General features: G+C 42.7%; 1 protein-coding gene across 1 annotated transcript in view; it reads right to left on the bottom strand.

Moving 5' to 3' along the window:
* Positions 1 to 8,612: 8,612 nt before the first annotated feature.
* NFYB (nuclear transcription factor Y subunit beta) overlaps positions 8,613 to 25,269 on the bottom strand; it is a 29,182-nt gene continuing 12,525 nt past the window's right edge. The window contains 7 exon segments of the mRNA XM_068272794.1: positions 8,613 to 9,049; positions 13,258 to 13,340; positions 15,229 to 15,310; positions 15,434 to 15,631; positions 21,509 to 21,604; positions 21,607 to 21,728; positions 22,591 to 22,684. Of these exon segments, the coding sequence (XP_068128895.1) occupies positions 9,011 to 9,049; positions 13,258 to 13,340; positions 15,229 to 15,310; positions 15,434 to 15,631; positions 21,509 to 21,604; positions 21,607 to 21,728; positions 22,591 to 22,684 (714 nt within the window). The 3' untranslated portion in view covers positions 8,613 to 9,010.

Genomic DNA, 25,269 nt, shown 5'->3' with positions numbered 1-25,269 from the left:
TTTTGTTAGGTGTATGACGAGTTCATAGAAGATTTTATTTTTTGTCAAAAGTTTGTGAAAAAAAACCAATAAAAATTAATTTCCGCTAACTTTTGACAAAAAATAAAATCTTCTATGAACTCGTCATACACCTAACGGAATACCTTGGGGTGTCTTCTTTCTAAAATGGGGTCACTTGTGGGGTTCCTATACTGCCCTGGCATTTTAGGGGCCCTAAACCGCGAGGAGTAGTCTAGAAAACAAATGCTTCAAAATGATCTGTGAATAGGACGTTGGGCCCCTTAGCGCACCTAGGCTGCAAAAAAGTGTCACACATGTGGTACCGCCGTACTCAGGAAAAGTAGTATAATGTGTTTTGGGGTGTATTTTTACACATACCCATGCTGGGTGGGAGAAATTTCTATGTAAATGGACAATTGTGTGTAAAAAAATCAAACAATTGTCATTTACATAGATATTTCTCCCACTTAGCATGGGTATGTGTAAAAATACACCCCAAAACGCATTATACTACTTCTCCTGAGTACGGCGGTACCACATGTGTGGCACTTTTTTACACCCTAAGTACGCTAAGGGGCCCAAAGTCCAATGAGTACCTTTAGGATTTCACAGGTCATTTTGCGACATTTGGTTTCAAGACTACTCCTCACGGTTTAGGGCCCCTAAAATGCCAGGGCAGTATAGGAACCCCACAAATGACCCCATTCTAGAAAGAAGACACCCAAAGGTATTCCGTACGGAGTATGGTGAGTTCATAGAAGATTTTATTTTTTGTCACAAGTTAGCGGAAAATGACACTTTGTGAAAAAAAACTATTAAAATCAATTTCCGCTAACTTGTGACAAAAAAATAAAAACTTCTATGAACTCACCATACTCCTTACGGAATACCTTGGGGTGTCTTCTTTCTAAAATGGGGTCATTAGTGGGGTTCCTATACTGCCCTGGCATTTTAGGAGCCCTAAACCGCGAGGAGTAGTCTTGAAACAAAAATGACCTGTGAAATCCTAAAGGTACTCATTGGACTTTGGGCCCCTTAGTGCAGTTAGGGTGCAAAAAAGTGCCACACATGTGGTATCGCCGTACTCGGGAAAAGTAGTAGAATGTGTTTTGGGGTGTATTTTTACACATACCCATGCTGGGTGGGAGAAATACCTCTGTAAATGACAATCTTTTGATTTTTTTACACACAATTGTCCATTTACAGAGGTATTTCTCCCACCCAGCATGGGTATGTGTAAAAATACACCCCAAAACACATTGTACTACTTCTCCCGAGTATGGCGATACCACATGTGTGGCACTTTTTTGCACCCTAACTGCGCTAAAGGGCCCAAAGTCCAATGAGTACCTTTAGGATTTCACAGGTCATTTTGAGAAATTTCGTTTCAAGACTGCTCCTCACGGTTTAGGGCCCCTAAAATGCCAGGGCAGTATAGGAACCCCACAAATGACCCCATTTTAGAAAGAAGACACCCCAAGGTATTCCGTTAGTAGTATGGCGAGTTCATAGAAGATTTTATTTTTTGTCACAAGTTAGCGGAAATTGATTTTAATTGTGTTTTTTCACAAAGTGTCATTTTCCGCTAACTTTTGACAAAAAATAAAATCTTCTATGAACTCACCATACTCCTAACGGAATACCTTGGGGTGTCTTCTTTCTAAAATGGGGTCATTTGTGGGGTTCCTATACTGCCCTGGCATTTTAGGGGCCCTAAACCGTGAGGAGTAGTCTTGAAACGAAATTTCTCAAAATGACCTGTGAAATCCTAAAGGTACTCATTGGACTTTGGGCCCTTTAGCGCAGTTAGGGTGCAAAAAAGTGCCACACATGTGGTATCGCCGTACTCAGGAGAAGTAGTATAATGTGTTTTGTGGTGTATTTTTACACATACCCATGCTGAGTGGGAGAAAGATCTCTGTAAATGGACAATTGTGTGTTATAAAAATTAACAAATTGTCATTTACAGAGATATTTCTCCCACCCAGCATGGGTATGTGTAAAAATACACCCCAAAACACATTATACTACTTCTCCTGAGTACGGCAATACCACATGTGTGGCACTTTTTTGCAGCCTAACTGCGCTAAGGGGTCCAAAGTCCAATGAGCACCTTTAGGCTTTACAGGGGGGCTTACAATTTAGCACCCCCCAAAATGTCAGGACAGTAAACACACCCCACAAATGACCCCATTTTGGAAAGTAGACCCTTCAAGGTATTCAGAGAGGGGCATGGTGAGTCCGTGGCAGATTTAATTTTTTTTTGTCGCAAGTTAGAAGAAATGGAAACTTTTTTTTTTTTTTCCTCACAAAGTGTCATTTTCCGCTTACTTGTGACAAAAAATAATATCTTCTATGAACTCACTATGCCTCTCAGTGAATACTTTGGGATGTCTTCTTTCCAAAATGGGGTCATTTGGGGGGTATTTATACTATCCTGGAAATCTAGCCCCTCATGAAACATGACAGGGGGTCAGAAAAGTCAGAGATGCTTGAAAATGGGAAAATTCACTTTTTGCACCATAGTTTGTAAACGCTATAACTTTTACCCAAACCAATAAATATACACTGAATGGGTTTTTTTTTTTATCAAAAACATGTTTGTCCACATTTTTCGCGCTGCATGTATACAGAAATTTTACTTTATTTGAAAAATGTCAGCACAGAAAGTTAAAAAAATCATTTTTTTGCCAAAATTCATGTCTTTTTTGATGAATATAATAAAAAGTAAAAATCGCAGGAGCAATCAAATAGGACCAAAAGAAAGCTTTATTAGTGACAAGAAAAGGAGCCAAAATTCATTTAGGTGGTAGGTTGTATGAGCGAGCAATAAACCGTGAAAGCTGCAGTGGTCTGAATGGAAAAAAAGTGGCCGGTCCTTAAGGGGTAGAAAGCCCTAGGTCCTCAAGTGGTTAAATAATCTGCTTTCACATTCTGTGATCCTGGAATGTAGATTGCCTTGATGTCCCATAAGTTTTGTTCCGCAAATTGAAAGATCCTTTCCGTTTCCTGTAATAAACGCCGGCTCCTTGTTCCCCCTTGTCTTATATAAGATACTGCCATACGGTTGTCCATACTGACCACTACTGTGTTCCCGCGAATCAAGGTTTGAAAACTCAGCGCTTGGTGTGCCGCTCTCTACTCTAGGATGTTTGCCGGCGTTTGAGGTTGTGGGGTAGGCCATATCCCCTGGGTTGTGTTTTCCTGACAGTATGCTCCCCAGCCCTTCACTCTGGCATCGGACGTAATGATGATCTGTTGGTCTGGCTGGATGAAATGACCCTTCGTCAAGTTGGTAAGTATCGACCACCATTGTAGACTTTCCTTCAGGATAGGTGTTATCCAGATCATCTGATTCATATTCTTCTTGTTCCATTGTCTGAGGAATCCAAACTGGAACGGTCGGATGTGCCACTGCGCCCACCTGATCATAGGTATGGTTGAGGTGAGGTATCCAATTAGACTCAGACATTGTCTTGCTGAAATTGACCTTGCTGATTGTACCTGCCGGATCTTTGTAATCAGAACAGTTATCTTGTCTTCCGGGAGCATGAGTATGTTCTCTTAAGTTTTGAATAATGCCCCCAGAAAGATCATTTCCTGTGTTGGTTCCATATGACTCTTGATTAAGTTGATTTTCCAACCAAACTCTTGAAGTGTCTCCAGTAGAATCTGTCTGTGTAGCAGTAGAGTTTGTAGATGTTGTGATAGAAGAAGAAGGTCATCTAGATATTGATAAAGTCGAAGATCCTCAACAGGGTTACTACTGCTAGAAGAATCTTCGAGAAAGTCCAAAGCGCAGTACAAATTCCGAATGGGAGACACGTGACCTGGTAGTGGACTGGACCTATTGCGAACCAGAGGTATTTTTGGTAATCCTCGTGGATGGGGACTTGCAAATATGCGTCCTCCAAATCCACAGATAGCATCCAGTTTGATACCAGCACATATCTTGTAATGGTTTGAAGCGTCTTCATTTTGAATTTCCCGAGATGAATTTGTTTGTTCAGTCTTCTGAGATAGAGTACTGGTCGTCAATCCCGTTTTTTTGAGAACAAAAAATAATGGGGAATAAAACCCTTTTCCTTTTGAGGATTCTGGAATTTGGATTATAGCTTTCTTCAGTAACAGTGTCTCTATATATTGTGTCAGGATGAGCTTATTGTCTATTGCAAAAGGAACTTTCGTCCCCTGGAGGGCCATTCAGGAATTTCCATCAATGTCCTTGAGTTACAGTTCTTACCACCCAAGGATTTGGGATGTTGTCCGCCCAAACTTGTCCGAACTCCTTCAATCTTCCTCCCACCGGACAAGTTTGGGCGAAGACACCATCAAAAAGACTTCTGAGTCTGATTGGTGGGCACCGTACGTAGTCTGGTCGATCTTGGAAGAGTGGTTTGGGAACTTTGCCAATTTCTGCAATATTCTCGCCCAGGCCTATAGGCATGGCTACTTCTGTATCTTGATTGCTGGAATATCATTTGTTGGAAAGTTGGCTTTCTAATCTTTCGATCTTGTGGGATTAGCCCAGATTTACCCCCTGTAACTTTGAATTGCGGTGTCCATCTCTCTTCCAAACAAATTTTCTCCATCATATGTAATTTTGCACCAGTCCTGACACAACGTGGGGTCGCAGACCAGACTTTTAACCAAAGGGCCCCCTTGACTACTACTGAGTGCACCATCGATCTAGAGGAACACCTTATGATATATACCGCTGCTTCTCCCATAAAGTCAGCCGTAAGCTTGAGGTCATCAAGTGCTGCAATAATTGTTTCTCTATCCGTATCGCTCCGTAGAGCCTCCTCAATGTTCAGAGTCCAAGTCTTCAGGGCTTTGGCAATGGATGTCAATGCTACTGCCAGTCTAGTCGCTCCTCCGGAAGACGTATATATTTTCTTTAATTCAGCATCTATCTTGCAGTCTAACGCATCTTTGAAAGAAGCCGCGTTCACTCTGGGCAATGTTGTAGGTTTTGCTAATCTTATTACAGAAGCATCAACAATTGGTGGATTATCCAGTTGCTTCGATTTTTCTTCTTCCATCAGGTATAGTTTTGCTAAACGATTACTTAATGGAGGCTTCTTCTAGATTTTCTCCCATTCTTCCTTTATTACGTCGTCAATTTCGTCCATGAAAGGGAAGGGAGTAAACTTCTTCTTTAAATGAGAGTAGTACTCCTTATGTTTTTCTTTGGTTTCTCTCTGTTATCATTCTCCTCGATATCTTCCCACTGTATGGCTTCCCTTACAGAGCACACAAACTGTTCCACTAACGCAAAATCAAAACCCACAGCGGCCAGATCATCATCCACTGATATAGGTTGTTGCGAAGCTTCAGCAGAAGTTGATGGTTGTGCTGGAAGAGATGCAATATATTCCTTCATGGAATCTTGTACAGCTTGCTTGATTAATTCTGAAACATCTACAGGTGGTTGCTGAGGTTCTGTAGACATCTCAGAAAAACACTGGCTGCAGACCGTCTTTCCCGGCATAACTGGTCGGTTGCAAGCCCAGCATCCCCTCCTTTCTCTGCTGCGTGATCTTGATCTGTATCTTCTTAGTGACCTGCTTCTTTCACGATAGTAATAACGTGAAGGACTAAGTCTGCGTGATCTTGATCTGCTACGAGTCTTCTTCTTTTTGTGATGTTTCCTAGGACTGACCAAAAATAACATTGTCAGTACCATGCACTCAGCGTTGCGGGCAAGAACCTACCTGACTGTCCCCTACCTTTGAGCCCGAGGCTGGTTTGATGAATGTGCAGTGGGATCCATAGGTTCAGCAGAACAAGCTGAAAGAGAGAAAAGATAGAAAGCAGTGACCAGCTAATTGGTATAAGTGCACCAACTAGTTTAGCAGCATACCTGCATTTGCTTGCTGCGTGCTCATCTTAGGTTGTGCAGAAACTGCCCTGCGCTGCTCCATCATGCTGACAGCGTGAGACGTCACTCGGCAAAGTTAAATAATCATTAACTTCCCCCGACACCGCCTTCGCTCGCACTGGAGCCAATACATGCCGGCAGAGTAACGATACGTCACTTCCACCGGAATTAGTGGGGGACCCGAGCTGGAGTGCAAAAGCCGGAAGCAAAAGAGGAATAGCCCGGCATTTGGAGCGCACGCCACTGCCAGTAAGACATGCATTTAGCGTGTATATAGAGAAATGTCTTAGCGTTCATCCCAGACCATTAGCCTAAGGATATGAGCTAAGCCTGTCTAAACCAGCAAACTGACAGGCACCCAAAGCTACGTTATAGCATACAGGAAAGGCTGGCCAAGGCCACCAGCCACTTGCTGCAGAAAACAGCAGGTGGGGGGGGGGGGGGGAGGGAAAAAAAATTGCTAAAAATAGCCAAAACTCCCAGCACATCCCTGAGGTGAGCTTCCGAGGACAAAAGAGGTGAGCTTCGAGGACAAAAGATTGGGGTGGCGGGGGGGGGGGGGGAACAGTTACAAATGTATTTATTAATTAAACGTCCTATGGGGTAGAGTGGGCTGGGCATCTACCCATATGTGTGTGATGACATAGGCATTGGGAAAACTGGTTTGTCAGGATCTTTTAAATGACTGCCTTGATTGAATGGGGAGAATGTGTAAATGAAGATACCTTTCCGCATCTGAGATAGTGCCTCTGGGGATTCAGAGAACTGAACAATTGGGAATACTGTTTCTGTGAATAGATCCACAGTGATACTTCCCATGTAGACAAATCTGTTGAAATATATGGGGATTCAATCTGCTCTGCCTGAGGCTGGGTTTTGCAGCTCAGATATTTTGCTACTTCAGACTCTCCTTTAAAAGGGAATCTGAAGTGAAAATAATCTTATGAGATACTGATTTATATGTGTAACTAGGAGCGATTTTCTGAGCATTTTGCGATTTGAAAACTCTTGCTAATGTAAAGCTATGGGTGTGGATCCCACTTGAGCGACGTGATTTTATAAAAATCCCCCATAGCATTGCATTAGCAAGAGCTTTTTCAGATCACTAGCAATTAGAAATCGCTCCTAGTGGGTTTCTGGCCTGAAGGAGTGGTATACTGTATGTGAGGAGGGGGGCTTTTCTATCTTTTGTGCTTCCTGTCCCTATTAGCATCTGGTGCTCTTTCTCTCTCTATATTATCCCCTGCTATGAAGGATAACAAAAAAAAAAAAATTATCTTCCCAGTAATCTACAGTGAACTTATACTTGATTGCGAATTTCTAGTTTAAAATCTTAACTCCTAAATGTGTACCCACTTGAGGACCACAGTAATAAACCCCCCGTAATAAACCCCCCTAAAGACCAGGTTGGTTTTTTTCATAATTGGCCACTGCAGCTTTAAGGCCAAGCTGCAGGGCCGCACAACACAGCACACGAGTGATTCTCCCCCCCCCTTTTTCTCCCCACCAACAGAGCTCTCTGTTGGTGGGGTCTGATCGCCCTCCTTGTGTTTATTTTTAACAAATATTTATGTACTTGTTTTTGTAATTTTTTTTACTGTTTTTTTTTTTTTTTTTTTAGAAATCCCCTTCTTCCCCCCCCAGCCGGCCAATCACGTGGTCGGCTGTCATAGGCTTCTGCCTATGAGAGCCGATCGCTCTCTTGTCCCCCCAGGGGGACAGCCGTGTCACACACTGCTGCCGATCGCAGCGATGTACTGTGTAAATAGACGGTGATCATGCAGTCTAACAGTCTCCCGAGCGGCGATAGCTGAAGAGGGGGCGGGGCTCCACCCCCGAGAAGGAGATGTGCGCGCACCCTTCGCGTGACCTCTTTCAGTAGCCGGCTCCAGGACCTGACATCAATTGGCGTGAGGCGGTCTTAAAGGGAACCTAAACTGAGAAGGATATGGATTTTTCCTTTTAAAATAATACCAGTTGCCTGAATCGCCCGCTGATCCTGTGTCTCTAATACTTTTAGCCACAGCCCCTGAACAAGCATGCAGATCAGGTGCTCTGACTGAAGTCAGACTGGATTAGCTGCATGCTTGTTTCAGGGTGTGATTCAGCCACTATTGCAGTCACAGAGATCAGCTGGACTGCCAGGCAACTGGTATTGCTTAACAGGAAACATACATATCACTCTCAGTTAAGGTTCCCTTTATAGTAGTTAAAGGGCTCAAAAAAACCTCAGCATTAAAGAGACTCTGTAACAAATGTTTCAGCCTTAGTTCCTCCATCCTATAAGTTCCTATGCCTGTGCTAATGTGCTCAGGCTTACTGCAGCCTTTCCTAATTGCACTGTCTCTGTAATAAATCTTATATCCTTTCCTCTGTCGTGTCTGACGGGCTAAGGCTTGAATGTGTGGAATGTGCAGGGCTGCTTGTGATTGGATAGAAGCGATACACACCCTCTGCAGGCCCCCTGCACACTCTGTATGACTCACACACTCTGTTTATGTGAGTCTATCACAAGCTGGTTAGTTTGTTTGTAAACACTGCCTAAAACTGTTAATTAAAAGCCAGGATTGCAGCAGAGAGTGGCAGAAACAGCACAGAGGGGCACAGGAGAAAATAATGAATAGAGTGGTATTTTTTATTAGTGTATGAATATTAGAGTACAGATTCTCTTTAAAGCAAAACTTGAGTGATAATGAACGTCTGAAAAGTGAAAAATAACACATCACACTTCCAAGTCATTTTCTTTATTTTGATTTACAAAAAAAGTTACATGGTTCAATATGAAAATAAGAAACTGTCTAAAACCTCAGACAGTAATAAATCATTAATTTACACAATACATACAGGAGTCAGAAGATCAACTCTTGTACATAAACAAGAAAAAAAAACCTAACTTTAAAATCCAATGCTTAAAAGTGATGGAGGGAAAAAGAAACCACAGAAGGTGGAGGTTATTACCCTCTACAACAAACACCCGAGGAAGCTACATTACAGCAACTTAATATACAAAAAATTAAATTAAAAACAAAATAGAAAAAATAAACTTTCACTCCTTCGCAATCCAACATGGCATTCAAAAAGGTATAGCTTTCTTCCTGACTCATGTTTGCAAATAGAAGCAGCTCTTCAGGAGAACTGGATTTGCTGAACACCAACACCTTGTATCTGCAGATAAAAACAACATGTATTAACCACTTGAGGACCCACCCTTTACCCCCCCTTAAGGACCAGCGCTGTTTGTTTGGATCTGTGCTGGGTGGGCTCTGCAGCCCCCAGCACAGATCCGCGGCCACACAGAGCGATCAGATCGCCCCCCTTTTTTCCCCACTAGGGGGATGATGTGCAGGGGGGGTCTGATCGCTCCTCCTGTCTGGCATGTTGCGGGGGGGGCACCTCAAAGCCCCCCCCGCGGCGACATTCTCCCCCCTCCCTCTCCTACCTGCTCCCCCCGGAGATCTGGGCTGCACAGGACGCTATCCGTCCTGTGCAGCCAGTGACAGGCTGTCTTCTGTCACATGGCGGCGATCCCCGGCCGCTGATTGGCCGGGGATCGCCGATCTGCCTTACGGCGCTGCTGCGCAGCAGCGCCGTACAAATGTAAACAAAGCGGATTATTTCCGCTTGTGTTTACATCTAGCCTGCGAGCCGCCATCGGCGGCCCGCAGGCTATTCACGGAGCCCCCCGCCGTGATTTGACAAGAAGCAGCCGCTCGCGCGAGCGGCTGCTTCTTGATTAATTAAGCTGCAGCTGGCGACGCAGTACTGCGTCGCTGGTCCTGCAGCTGCCACTTTGCCGACGCACGGTATAAGCGTGCGGTCGGCAAGTGGTTAAAGAAAGAAATAACATACCACAAGGTACAAGTATATGCATATAAGGTTTGTTTCCAAAATGGGTCTGAGGCTGGGTGAACACATAACAGTGCGTTGGTTTTTTTCTCTGCGTTTCTATTTTTTACCGCAAATGCGTTTTGTCAAGCGTTTTACGTGTGTTTGCGGTTAACATATACAAAACGCATATGCGTTTTGTATGCATTTTCCATGCATTTTTAGATTGTGTATAATGCAAATCACTAGGAAGACAACAGGAAGCGGAAACATCAATTTAAAAAAAAAAAAATTGCATATCAAAACGCATGAAAAACACATACAAAACGTAATACATTGCTTTCCCATTGACTTTCATTATGTGTTTTTTGAACAATATGTAACAAAACCAGCGTTTTTAAAGACTCACGCATACAAAACGCATATGCGTTTTTTTATATGCAGTTTTTTCATGCGGCCCATAGACTTCCATTAGCGGCAGAAACACAATGTTTTCTGCAACGCATGCATTTCTGCTAAGTGAGCATCTAGCCTTCAGAGTTATTTTAAGGCTGCTTACACACAGGGACGTTAGTGCAGCCTGTAACGTTCCCCCAATGCACAGCAATGTAACACAAGTGGGCTGTTCACACTGCCCACGTTGCATTACATGTAACGCTGCACGTGCAGCATGCTACGGCGTTACAGCGGCTTAAAGAGACACTGAAGCGAAAAAAAAAATATGATATAGTGAATTGGTTGTGTACTATGAATAATTACTAGAAGATTAGCAGCAAAGAAAATATTGTCATATTTTTATTTTCAGGTATATAGTGTTTTTTCTAACATTGCATCATTCTATAATATGTGCAGATTACACAACATTCAGCATTCAAAATGAGTCTTTCAGAGCAGTCTGTGAACTAATGACCTCTCCTCTAGCAGAGGAAAAGAAAACAGTTGAGATAATAAAAGTCAGATAACAGCCCTCTCCACAGTCAGAGAGTTAAAGCGGAATATAACCCTGCATTTCAACTTTGCTCTAAAACATTATTTACAGTATATTATATGCAACCAGCATTTTTTTTTTTACTAGACCAGCATTGGAAGGGTTACACAGGGCTTTAAAGTCCCTAGAGATTTCTGCAACCGAATCCGAACTTGAGTTAGATACTTTTTGTTTACAAATATGTGTTTATTATGACTCATCTCTCTCACTGAAAAGGAGCTTGGAGGACAGCCAAAGAGATGTATCTATTGATAAACAGTTACACACTAACTAAATAGAATGTAACCATCTGAATGTCTGCACGGAACTTAAAACCTCTGTGTTTAACCCTTCCAATGCTGGTCTAGTAAAAAAAAATGCTTTTTGCATATAATATGCTGTAAATAATGTTTTAGAGCAAAGTTGAAATGCAGGGTTATATTCCGCTTTAATGGCTTGTTTGCATAGAGATAACAACTGGAGTTTCTTAACTCTTCCTGTACTGGAAACAATTAGACTGATGTATCTGATCTTAATGTTTTATTTCTTAAGGTCCGTACACACGCCGGACTTTAGGCAACGACGGGTCCGTCATTGCCTCCCGCTGGGTGGGCGTGCCAGCGACAGTCCGGCGTGTGTACGCTCTGTCGTCAGACTGATACGGCTGTTTCTGAGCGATCCGCCCGGCGGATCGCTCAGAAACAGCCGTATCAGTCTGACGACAGAGCGTACACACGCCGGACTGTCGCTGGCACGCCCACCCAGCGGGAGGCAACGACGGACCCGTCGTTGCCTAAAGTCCGGCGTGTGTACGCTGCTTTAGCTGTACTACACATACAAATCATAATATCATAATTTTTTTTTCGCTTCAGTGTCTCTTTAAGCTGCGTTAGACTGTTTGCACATGCTCAGTCATGTTGGGGAGGAGCGGAGAGCAGCCAGGCACATGGCTAATTAATATTCACTGCACGTTGTGACGTGCAGTGTTTACTTCCTGGTGCGGCCGCTCCGTGCAGCGATTGGCCGGCGGGACCACGTGATGCCGCATGCGTCCAAGAGTACGCATCACGGCATCATGGACGCCAGAGTGAGCTGCACAACGTGGCTCACTCTGACGTCCACATCGAAGAGCACCAGGCCTTGCGTTAGGTGCACGTTATGCGACCTTAACGTAGCACCTAACGTATTATATATATATATATATATATATATATATATATATATATATATATATATATATATATATATATATATATATATATATATATATATATATATATATATATATATATTTTTTATTTTTTTTTTTCTTAAGAGGTTTTGTCCTCTAGAACAGGGCTTTTTCAACCTTTTCAGAAATTGTACCACTTTAATCACATGAACATTTTCAAGTACCACCAGTGATTTCGCAAGATGTCAACAACATAAGTGGAAAAAAATAAATAAATATAAGTACACTTATTTATTGTATTTATAAAGCGCCAATATACATAGTATGCAGCGCTGGCCAATAATTAGGGATACATACAGTGTTAACCAATGCTACACTCAATGGGAAAGTTGCGCCTGTTTCTCAATCTTCGGCTCTCCCTGTGCCCAACTCACCGGCTGAGTACTAATACTTATGCAGAGAAGGGAGAAAAACAGTGAGGAGAGAGGGGAGAAAAGCTGAAAGGGAAGAAAATAGATTTTCTGTATGACAAGAAGACAGTCTCCCAGCATTAGGGGAAGAGGGAAACAAAGGTGAATGAGTGAGGGCTGGTGCACACCAAGAGTGCTTCTGAATGTTTTTCAAATCGCCATAATGTTACCCTATGAGAGTGTTCTCACAGCAGCTTTGCGATTTTTTTCAATATCGCAAACTTGCTGCATGTAGCAATTTTTGGAGAGATTCATTCAAAAATCACTCTGAAAATCACTGAAAAAAAAAACGGACTCGCTAATTGCTAGCGATTTGGTGTGCACTAGCCCAGAGAGAGGAAGAGCGGAGAGAGACTGAGAATAGCCGGAGATGAAGCAGAGAGGTTATGTGTATTCCAGTCCCACATCAGAGGCTACTTGCCTGTAATATGACTGTCCCTGCCAGTCTCTCACACAAGCTGCCAGCAGCCCTCCTGGAGTCTAGGGACTGTCAAAAACTTTTCAACCTGTTTACACCTTATCCACACATGAAGTCATTATAACAATGGGGAGAGACCAGACCGATGTTTTCCCACAGACCCTACAGGCAAGCTGCCCTGCATCATGCTGTGTATATTTACCAGATTGCCTGCCCTCTAATTGCTCTGTAATTGCTCTATCAGCCAGCCTAGTGCTTCACATAGTCTTATACCAAAACAAACCTGAAAACACCAGGCACTGGACCAGCCCTAAATCACTTTTACCTTTGATCTCCTCACAGCCCACAGACACTTTCTTTTCATCTCCCTAGAGTGTACCACCTGGCCAGAAGCAAAGTACCACAACTGGTACGAGTACCATGGGTTGAAAAGCACTGCTCTAAAGCGTAGGTGCATCTTATAGACCGAAGTTATAAAATTACGTTTGAGGCTTATTTTGAAAGTGAAGATCAAAACCATACCTGTTGATATGAGGTTGTGTAAACCATAACATTTTGCTGCTGTCCATCTGTAGTTGTTATCAAGCCTGCTGGCAGCTGACCTGCTTTAAAGGAAGCACAGAAGAAGAATTTGTATCTTGTTAGTCTATTGGTTGAAGCGGTAATGAATAGTCCATATTTGTTCCATCACACATTCAGTCATGCAGGAAAAAAAACAGAAGTTCCTTGGCACACAGTATTTGTAGCGAATGAAGCATTACTTCCACTATTGGTATGGATACTGTACCACCAACACTGTGTCTAGGATTCCTTTACTTCGACCAGCTCTGAGTGGAGGACAAGAAGACCCCTGTCACCTTCATTGACCTCTATGGGCAGTGTTATCATGGGGAGAAGACTTTCCTGGTTGTGTATTCCTAGTTCATTGGAAAGCATCTGAATAGAAGAGCTCGCACTCCCGCAATAGAGAGGGTCAATGAAATGTGAATAATTCAGAATGGATGCTTCATGCAGCTTCAAAATCAACTAATTAAGTCCAGCCACTGCTGCATTTTACTGGTTCATTTTTAAGCTGCATTAATTTGCAACTTAGAATTATTGATCTATTTGGCTGCAGTGGTGTTGGAATCACACATCAGAAACAAGCATGTAGCGTATCCAGTAGGATTTCAGTCAGAGCACCTGATCTGCATGCTTGTTCAGGGTCTATGGCTAAAAGTATTAGAGGCAAAGGATAATCAGGACAAAAAGGAAATAAATGGTAGCCTCCATATCCCTCTCACTTCAGGTGTCCTTTAACTTAAAGAGACTCTGTAACAATTTTTTCAGCCTTAGTTCTTCTATCCTATGAGTTCCTATGCCTGTTCTAATGTGCTGGGGCTTACTGCAGCTCTTCCTAATTACACTGTCTCTGTAATAAATCAATGTATCTTTCCTCTGTCCTGTTTGTCGGGCTAAGGCTTTGATTGTGTGGAATGTGCAGGGCTGCTTGTGATTGGTAGAAGCGATACACACCCTCTGCAGGCCCCCTGCATACTCACACACTATGCTTAGCTGAGCCTATTAGAAGCTGGTTAGTTTGTTTGTAAACATTGCCTAAAACTGTTAATTACAAGCCAGGATTGCAGCAGAGAGTGGCAGAAACAGCACAGAGGGGCACAGGAGAAAATAAGGAATAGAATGGTATGCTTTTTAGTGTAAGAATATTAGAGTACAGATTCTCTTTAAAGAGAGTCTGAAGCCATAATTAAAATGGCTTTTTTCCTTATATATAGCAGGGGCATGTGTGCCCCTGCTAAAACGCCGCTATCCCGGGGCTAAACGAGGGTCCTTTTCCCTCCAAATCCCCCCTGTCCGCCTCTCCCCGCCCCTCTCAGTCTTCCTTCACTGAGAGGGGAGGGGGGGAGGCGGAGATCAGCCGCTGATAGACGCGTGTGAGGCAGGGCTGCAGCTCATAGCCTTGCCTCACACGGAAGCGCACAGGGGTAGCAAAATCTACGACCAAGTTGGTCATGATTTTGCAGGGGGGAGGGGGGGATTTGGAGGGGAAAGGACCCTCGCTCAGCCGCGGGATAGCGGCGTTTTAGCAGGGGCACACATACCCCTGCTATATATAAGCAAAAAAGCAATTTTTATTATGGCTTCAGACTCTCTTTAAGAATTGAATAAATGAGGTAAAGAAAGGAAAGAAGCATAGCAAATTGAGGACACAATTTCAAATGTCAAAATTACCATTAGAGAGTGTTTATATTTTATTTTTTATTAAGAGTTCAGTAGAATTGTTGAGGTAAAATACAAAGTTTGGGTTAGAGCTATTGTGGGGCTGAAGTGAGAGGAAAGAGGGTTAGCGTTAGGGTATGACTTAGAAATAGGGTAGGAATGTGGGGAGGCCATCAACATGAATTTGAGATCGTTTCAGACCTCCCAATATGCTTCAAAACACAACACACACCATAATGTCTATTCTATTTCCATATACAGCAATTCACTTACTAAAGGCTTCTTCTGAAAGCTCCTCTCCAAGGCCATCTGCAGTTGCAACTGTGCCAGCAAGACCCTTTTCACCCTTCATTGCCTTTAATGAAGAAACAAAAAAGCAGAGTGCACAAGGCTTACTTTCTGTGTGTAATATGGGGAAAATGTATATTTAAATTTATCCGACAACCATCGACAATTTGTATCCTCATTTTATACCAACCTCTCTGAATTTCTGGAGGTACAACTTTAGTGGCTCCACATAGCTATCAAAGCCCAGAGTGGACATGGCAAACAAGATGTCTTCTCCATTGATGGTTTTTCGCTTCTCTTGATGACACCTCTCGCTGGCTTCTGATGTTATAAAACTGATAAATTCACTCACACATTCCTGTACACATTCCTTCGCATCTTTTGCTATCTGAAAACAAAACAGAAAGGTATATTTACTACACAAAAGTTCTAGTAAAGTTCTTTATGTAACTTCCATCATCATCTTCCACTGTAATGACTGGTATAACAAATACAGGAATACTGAACTATTTTCATATAACTGATCACAGACCTTAGTGGAAGAGAAGTGGCTCATTTTAGAGCCTCTGTTGGTCAGTTTAAAGCATTCTTTTGTTGCTAGCTAATTACTCCTATTAAAATGTATGTGAATATGCTTGGGCTAAGCAGATACAGAACAGTTTGCAGTGCAATTTCTCTATATGCTCATTTCTTTGGACGTGGGAGAGTTGCCAAGGCGCTCTGACCATAAGGAGACATGTTCTGTTATGATAGACAAGGTCACTGTGGGAACCCAGCCACAAGTATAAATATACAGTGGTTTGCAGAAGTATTTGGCCCCCTTAAAGTTTTCCACATTTTGTCATATTACTGCCACAAACATGAATCAATTTCACTGAATTTCCACGTGAAAGACCAATACAAAGTGGTGTACACGTGAGAAGTGGAACAAAAATCATACATGATTCCAAACATAAAAAAAAAAAATAATTGCAAAGTGGGGTGTGCGTAATTATTCAGCCCCGAGTCAATACTTTGTAAAACCACCTTTTGGTGCAATTACAGCTGCCAGTCTTTAGGGTATGTTGCTACCAGCTTTGCACATCTAGAGACTGAAATCCTTGCCCATTCTTCTTTGCAAAACAGCTCCAGCTCAGTCAAATTAGATGGACAGCGTTTGTGAACAGCAGTTTTCAGATCTTGCCACAGATTATCGATTGGATTTAGATCTGGACTTCGATTGGGCCATTCTAACACATGGATATGTTTTGTATTAAACCATTCCATTGTTGCCCTGGCTTTATGTTTAGGGTCGTTGCCCTGCTGGAAGGTGAACCTTCGCCCCAGTCTCAAGTCTTTTGCAGACTCCAAGAGGTTTTCTTCCAAGATTGCCCTGTATTTGGCTCCATCCATCTTCCCATCAACTCTGACCAGCTTTCCTGTCCCTGCTGAAGAGAAGCACCCCTAGAGCAAGATGCTGCCACCACCATATTTGACAGTGGGGATGGTGTGTTAAGAGTGATGTGCAGTGTTAGTTTTCCGCCACACATAGCATTTTGGCCAAAATTCTCCATTATGGTCTCATCTGACCAGAGCACCTTCTTCCACATGTTTGCTGTGTCCCCCACATGGCTTGTGGCAAACTGCAAAAGGGACTTCTTATGCTTTCTGTTAACAATGGTTTTCTTCTTGCCACTCTTCCATAAAGGCCAACTTTGTGCAGTGCACGACTAATAGTTGTCCTATGGACAGATTCCCCCACCTGAGCTGTAGATCTCTGCAGCTCGTCCAGAGTCATCATGGGCCTCTTGACTGCATTTCTGATCAGCGCTCTCCTTGTTCGGCCTGTGAGTTTAGGTGGACAGCCTTGTCTTGGTAGGTTTACAGTTGTGCCATACTCCTTCCATTTCTGAATGATCACTTGAACAGTGCTCAGTGGGATGTTCAAGGCTTTGGAAACCTTTTTGTAGCCTAAGCCTGCTTTAAATTTCTCAATAACTTTATCCCTGACCTGTCTGGTGTGTTCTTTGGACTTCATGGTGTTGTTGCTCCCAACATTCTCTTAGACAACCTCTGAGGCCGTCACAGAGCAGCTGTATTTGTACTGACATTAGATTACACACAGGTGCACTGTATTTAGTCATTAGCACTCATCAGGCAATGTCTATGGGCAACTGACTGCACTCAGACCGAAGGGGGCTGAATAATTATGCACACCCCACTTTGCAGTTATTTTTTGTAAAAAAATGTTTGGAATCATGTATGATTTTTGGTTCACTTCTCACGTGTACACCACTTTGTATTGGTCTTACATGTGGAATTCCAATAAAATTGATTCATGTTTGTGGCAGTAATATGACAAAATGTGGAAAACTTCAAGGGGGTCGAATACTTTTGCAAACCACTGTATATGGCAACAAAATCCCTGTCTGTCTGGAGCCAGATTTTATAAGTGAAGACAGGGTCACCACCCCTCAAGGTACAACAGCTCAATCAAGCCAGATTATGCTCCAACCGACAACAGACGTTATGCTAAAGAATAGCAGGACCATAGGTTTAGCCCCCAACGCCTACCGCTACTTCCCAGAAGAGGATGACTGGTAACATCACAAACTGTAATAAAAAACAGTTATTCATTCAATAAAAAAGAGTGAAACATGTGGCGTGGGTATTGTTTCTTCTGAATGCGAGGACAAGGTATTCAGTGCCGTAGCTAGGGAGCTGTGGCCCCAATGCTAGTTTTAAAATGGGGGCCCCCCCCCCCCCCCCCCCCCCAAGCACTCTATACATATAAATTGACATGGCGCACCAAAACCTGCCAATGGCAACTACAGTGTCAGAGATGCAAGAAGGGGATGGGAAACAGCTTGTTAATGATTACCACTATTCAAAGTATCTATAGAAGTGATTACTATGACCACAGGACCAATAGAGAGCTGATACTGTAGTTGAGGGAGGGCCCTTCGGAGCCCCTCTGGTCCAAGGGCCCTGATGCAGTCGTAACCTCTGCAACCCCTATTGCTACAGCCCTGGAGGTAATCATGTATGTGCTGTAGCATGCACATCTACTCTCAATCTCAACTGGACATACCTAAATGGCCAGGAGAATGAAAAACAGTCCAATTCCCTCAGCACTAAGCAAACTGCTTTGTTGGGAAGGGGAGGTCTACTACTGAAAGGAACAGGGGTTGGTGGACTATGCAGAAGTGATATAATGCACACTTAATGCCCAAGTCCAGGCATGCAAGAAAAGCTTCTTTATGCACCTTCAAAAATCTACTGCTACACATTTCAGTTACAGGTAGTCCCCTACGATCACCAATTTATGAATCTCGGGAGATATGCACAAACTGGGGGAGGATGTAGAGTAGGCAAAGAAGTTGCTGGAGACCTGTAGCTGTGCTATACAGCCATTCGGAAGCTGCTTGGGGCTCTACTGATGTCATGCTGGAGACCGGGAGCTCAGATTTGCAGTAGCTCGGGGCTTTATTAACGTCATCTTGCATGATCTTACTGTATGCAGCAGTGCCTGGGTAAACAAAATTAACCTGTGAGTAGCCAGAGCACAGTGAAAATTGAGTCTTTCTAGTGAGGCTCCCTCTGCTGGAGAGAATGTGAGCTGAGCTGTATGTAAATATACAAAGCTAAGTGTACAAAGCTTTTAATCGAGTGCTACAGCTGTTTACAGAAGCTTTTCCTCCATATTGCACATGTCCCAGTTGAAGCAGCAGGCAGGAAATCACTCTGACTCAACTTACAAGTCATATACTGGAAAGGATGTTATTCGTAAGTAGGGGACCACCTGTGTAATAAAGCATCTGCATACCTATATAGATAATCGCTCTGGTAACATGATCACAGTTCTGTTAATCTAATTCAAATGATGCCATCTAGACAGCAGGATTGCCTATTTAGCAAAAGAGCAGATCAGGCCTCCTATACATGGGCAGCTGCAGGCAGAACATACACTGCCTGTCAGCATAGGCAGGGTGAAGCATCTGTCCCATAGTGGCACATTAAGGGTGGCAGCCACACTCAAGATGTAGCAGGAGGCTTTTTTGTGCTGCCAACTAACCACACTGCATGTCAAATGCTGATAAGCATTTGGTTACTAATGCTGCCAATCGGCTGTATTAAATTGCAGCCAGAAGGTGCTCATTGGCCAGCAGACTGTGGACTGAACTGTGTTACCAGCAGCCAAGACTCTGTGCTCTGAGTGAAGGCAGCAGCTGAGACACTGGGGGAAACAATGATAAAATGATGACTTATTTAGAACTGTACAAGCTACAACATTACTTAATGAAGTGTGCATTTCCTACTTTTTTCTGCCTGGACTTGGGCTGTAAGCTAAATGAATTATGCATGCATGAAGATGCAGTATATATGGACAAACAGATGATCATGGTGTCACATCCTACACAAAAGTTCACAAGCCAACTAGTGTGCCCATGACTGCATACAGTTCATCCATCACTGTGAACAAGCAACGCTAAGGGGTTGGGATCCCTCCATGTTATCTCTGATAATGAGCAAACACAATTCTCCTAACACCCAAATCTCCAATGGAACCCTAAACTTCTAATTGGTAATTACCTGCCAGCTAATTCATTGCCAGTTACTGGTCACAATTTCTTTACCTTCCTGAGTCAGTGGAACTTGGCATGTTAGAATAATATTTTGCTGGTCTCTACTTGGAAAGGTCCCAGTGCCATAGAGTCCAATGTATATTGGAGTTCCCTTCAACAACAACAGTAACAATAAAATAGGTAATCAAGTGATTGTATGTGACCCTTTATATTTGAATGTCATTAATACATCCAACAGAATGCCAGGAAAGGGAGAATTCATCTACAATATTTACAAGTTGCACAACAAAGCAGACAAATAGCACACAGATGGTACTTCTTATCCATAGGCTTGGAATTTCTGGACCATTTTTCTGTTACCAGTGCTCATTACATGTGCATTACATGTACACGTGCATAGCAATCTGGTGCTGTCTGATAAGGGACTTGTTTTTCTACAATATTTCAAGGTAGCCTGAAGTAAGAGCGATATGGAGGCTGCCATATGTATTTCCTTTAAACAATACCAGTTGCCTGGCTCTCCTGCTGATCTTTCATGCATCAGCAGTGTCTGAATTACACACCTGAAACAAGTATGCGGCTATGAATATGAATAATTTTGGACTGGACACTTTTTGCTCAAATGTAAATAAAAGCTGAGAAATCTTTTTATCACAATAATGCCTCTTGTACATTGTCTTATCTTTTGGGAGACGCCTATGTCATTTCCCATCAAAAAATTACTTGCTGGTTGAATAAAAGTAACTTTATGTCAAAATTTGCCAGGGGTATGAATAATTATGGGCAGCACTGTATATGGCAGTGTACGAAATGGGGAAGACAAAAGACTGGCACCAGATGAACCAGAGGCAATGAGTACACCGGATCCTGTACCAGTAGCTAAGACGTGCTCTCAGAAGCATACATTGGCATGATAGAAAAAGAAAAATGGAGGCACTGTTAAAGCAGAAGAGTGGTACCTTTAATCCACGGTGAAGCAGACAACGGGGTTCACAGTGGGGGTGAAGGGGTGCCTGACAGCTGTTTCGCTAAGAAAGCTTCTTCAGAGGCAAATATTATTATTTGCCTCTGAAGAAGCTTTCTTAGGGAAACAGCTGTCAGGCACCCCTTCACCCCCACTGTGAACCCCGTTGTCTGTTTCACCGTGGATTAAAGGTACCACTCTTCTGCTTTAACAGTGCCTCCATTTTTCTTTTTCTATCATGCCAATGTATATGGCAGTGTATTTCACACCGACCTCTCATTGCTGCTGCTGCCAGCAGTTGCCTTTCACTAGTACAGCAGTGCACATATGGGTCATAAGCAGAACCACTGGAAAAGTGGGGGTGGAGGCGGGGGGGGGGGAGGGAGGGGAGTAGCATTTTGGCGCATTGCTCCCTTATATAAGCCTCGCCGTGCCACATAACTTGGCAGCCAGCAGCATCAGCACCGCTATATACCGGTACATGAATAGGCTGTTAGTAATCCAAACCTCTCAGGGTTCACTAGTAACTGTACAGAAGCCTACATCTGGAATGCATTAATGTTTCACTAAAGTGGTTTAAAATGTAACACAAATATATAATTGAATGTAAGACATTTTACACACACACACACACACACACACACACACACACACACACACACACACACACACACACACACACACACGGTCTTTTCTACAAGGTGCCCACAATAAAATAAACTAAATATCTTCACACCTCTTGTGCCTGAAGCATAGCATTGACTGAGGGTGCAAAATGAAGCTGTACGGTAGATAAGAAAAAGGGGAATCTGTAGACATTACTTTTCCTGTTTGTGGTATGGCATTTTTCATGATCCGTGCCACATTGGCGATTGGGAGATAAATATCTTGTTCTCTGAAGCTCTCTTTAGAGCCATTTGTGTCGTCAGGGTCATTTAAGCTGTCTTCTGTGTCTCCTAAAAATATTAAAAACAGAGAAAATGTTTTGTATTGCATTAGCCAAGGAGAATATCTGTGTAGGAAAAAAAATATTAATCCTTTTCACAGTCAACTCGGAAACCTTGATAATCAAGCAAGATCTATTTCCTTCAGGCACAAGCTTCAGTACAAATTATATACTCATCCTGCCATGCAGATGCACACGTATGTAATCAAAAGTGTAAAATTTATGTGACTGTAGTTACATTAGGACCACCAATTGCAAATTATGAGTATCTAGTGTGAAGATTGAGCTTCAGAACAAAATGGAAACATATTTCCTGCTAAGAAAACCAAGTTGTTGATTAATGAGAAGTATTGTAGCATCAGGGGACTTACAATTTTCTGTTTCACCTGCTGGTGGCACTGTGCTTCAGAAATATTCATGTGTGACCACAGGCTAGTGATAGTCAATTCCATACAAATAATTCAAAGTTGATGCAGGATTATGCAAATGTTGTATGCAAATCTATGCAGCTTGAAAACTGACTAATTGAATTCCAGCTAGGGGAGATTCCATTAGTCCACTTGATACATAAATTTGCTAACAAGATTTGCAAAATCATTCATCAACTCAGAATTATTTGCATCTCATTCACCACGAAGTAGCTAAAAAGGGTGTAGCTGTTAATTTGGGTGCCGCCACAGGCCAAAATATAACTACCAGCTATGGGGCATGTGCCAGCAGGAGGAGGAACTGGTGCTCCTGAAGATTAATAATGGGGTAGCAGCGTGAACCAACAGTAAGATAACAGTAAGATTACTTGTCGCTTATAGCTAGCAATCTGTAAGATGTGGGTAGCCTTAAAACAAGAGCATTTTTTTGGCTTCAAGACGTACCATCATGTGGCTGTATGACGTAATGGCTTCCTCCGATATAGTCTGCAGCAATTCCTAGCTGGGATGTGTCTGTTGTACCACTATCACCATCCATCTGTAAATGAAAATAGACCAATGGCAAATTAATGCAAGTTTTATATATTTACATAGCTAAAAATCTATAGTTAAAGGAGTCGTAAAATTTTACGTATTGAACCTCTTAACGCGTAAAAATGTATGCGTTAATGTTCCTGCACCAGCGGGAATGCTAAAAATGTACGCAATGCGGCCCGCCGACCCCGAGGTCGGCAAAAACTAAAACGAGCTGACAGAGGGGGACCAGAGCAGCAGTGAGTGACTACGAGGGCACAGGATGGCTGCATGGGGCTGGTAGAAGCCCCAGGTAAGTGAAACTTTTTTTTTTTTGCCTGATGACTCCTTTAAGACTGATTACATTTGGATGAGCCCCCTAAGCAAAATGAATGAAAAAGTGCAGGATACACCGCATAAAAGTATTCTCAAAAGTATAATAATTCATTTTTAAACATCTTTCTAGGCTTTTTTTCATGTTTGCCATGAGTTTAATTGAGCTTTCAGAAGGTATTTCGACAGTTTCCACTAATATCTTAGGAACAGTACATCTAGTCCTACCTAATAATATACAAGTGTTCCTGCGTCAGTGGTTTTGCGCTACTGCGCATGTCCTGCACTGACAGCCTTTTGGGGGGGGGGGGGGGGGGGGGGAGTGGAAGATGCACGCGACGGTGACAGACCTAGAGCCACTAGTTACTTATAATTCCTAACCATTAATAAGGACACTGATATTCAGGAAAATATTTACTGTAATTTTCACAAAAGTACAAAAATATAATAAAATTATTGGAATGCATGCAGTGCCAGTGGTACCTCCACAGTATGGCCTGGTGCGCAGGGCTGGATTTACACTTAAAGTGGACCTAAACTCTTGCACTGGACAAAAGGATAACGTGGAGAAATGCCTACCCTGTATGTACAGTGGGTTGCAAAAGTATTCGGCCCCCTTGAAGTTTTCCACATTTTGTCACATTACTGCCACAAACATGAATCAATTTTATTGGAATTCCACATGTAAGACCAATACAAAGTGCTGTACACGTGAGAAGTGGAACAAAAATCATCCATGATTCCAAACATTTTTTTTACAAATAAATAACTGCAAAGTGGTGTGTGCATAATTATTCAGCCCCCTTTGATCTGAGTGCAGTCAGTTGCCTATAGACATTGTGCATACACATTAGACATAAGTGCTAATGACTAAATAGAGTGCACCGGTGTGTAATCTAATGTCAGTACAAATACAGCTGCTCTGTGAGGGCCTCAGAGGTTGTCTAAGAGAATATTGGGAGCAACAACACCGTGAAGTCCAAAGAACACACCAGACAGGTCAGGGATAAAGTTACTGAGAAATTTAAAGCAGGCTTAGGCTACAAAAATATTTCCAAAGCCTTGAACATACCACGGAGCACTGTTCAAGCGATCATTCAGAAATGGAAGGAGTATGGCACAACTGTAAACCTACCAAGACAAGGCCGTCCACCTAAACTCACAGGCCGAACAAGGAGAGCGCTGATCAGAAATGCAGTCAAGAGGCCCATGGTGACTCTGGACGAGCTGCAGAGATCTACAGCTCAGGTGGGAGACTCTGTCCATAGGACAACTATTAGTAATGCACTGTACGAAGTTGGCCTTTATGGAAGAGTGGCAAGAAGAAAGGCATTGTTAACAGAAAGCATAAGAAGTCGCGTTTGCAGTTTGCCACAAGCCATGTGGGGAAGGTGCTCTAGTCAGATGAGACCAAAATGGAACTTTTTGGCCAAAAAGCAAAACTCTATGTGTGGCAGAAAACTAACACTGCACATCACTCTGAACATACCATCCCCACTGTCAAATATGGTGGTGGCAGCATCATGCTCAAGGGGTGCATCTCTTCAGCAAGGACAGGGAAGCTGGTCAGAGTTGATGGGAAGATGGATGGAGCCAAATACAGGGCAAACTTGGAAAAATACCTCTTGGAGACTGCAAAAGACTTGAGACTGGGGGTGGAGGTTCACCTTCCAGCAGGACAATGACCCTAAACATAAAGCCAGGGCAACAATGGAATGGTTTAAAACGAAACATATTTATGTGTTAGAATGGCCTAGTCAAAGTCCAGATCTAAATCCAATAGAGAATATGTGGCAAGATCTGAAAACTGCTGTTCACAAACGCTGTCCATCTAATCTGACTGAGCTGGAGCTGTTTTGCAAAGAAGAATGGTCAAGTATTTCAGTCTCTAGATGTGCAAAGCTGGTAGAGACATACCCTAAAAGACTGGCTGCTGTAATTGCAGCAAAAGGTGGTTCTACAAAGTATTGACTCAGGGGGCCGAATAATTACACACACCACACTTTGCAGTTATTTATTTGTAAAAAATGTTTGAAATGATGTATGATTTTCAAACGACTTCTCACATGTACACTACTTTGTATTGGTCTTTCACATGGAATTCCAATAAAATTGATGCATGTTTGTGGCAGTAATGTAACAAAATGTGGAAAACTTCAAGGGGGCCGAATACTTTTGCAAGCCACTGTATTTAGAGAGTTTAGCCTAATTCCTCTTCATTTGTGTCTAATCACTAGTTGTAATTTGATCCCTCCCTGTGTCACATGACTACCTATG

The sequence above is a fragment of the Hyperolius riggenbachi genome, chromosome 3 (genome assembly GCF_040937935.1).
Source record: "Hyperolius riggenbachi isolate aHypRig1 chromosome 3, aHypRig1.pri, whole genome shotgun sequence".
NCBI lineage: Eukaryota > Metazoa > Chordata > Amphibia > Anura > Hyperoliidae > Hyperolius > Hyperolius riggenbachi.
Note: the sequence above shows the minus strand (reverse complement) of the source record. Positions and strands in the feature narration are given on the sequence as shown.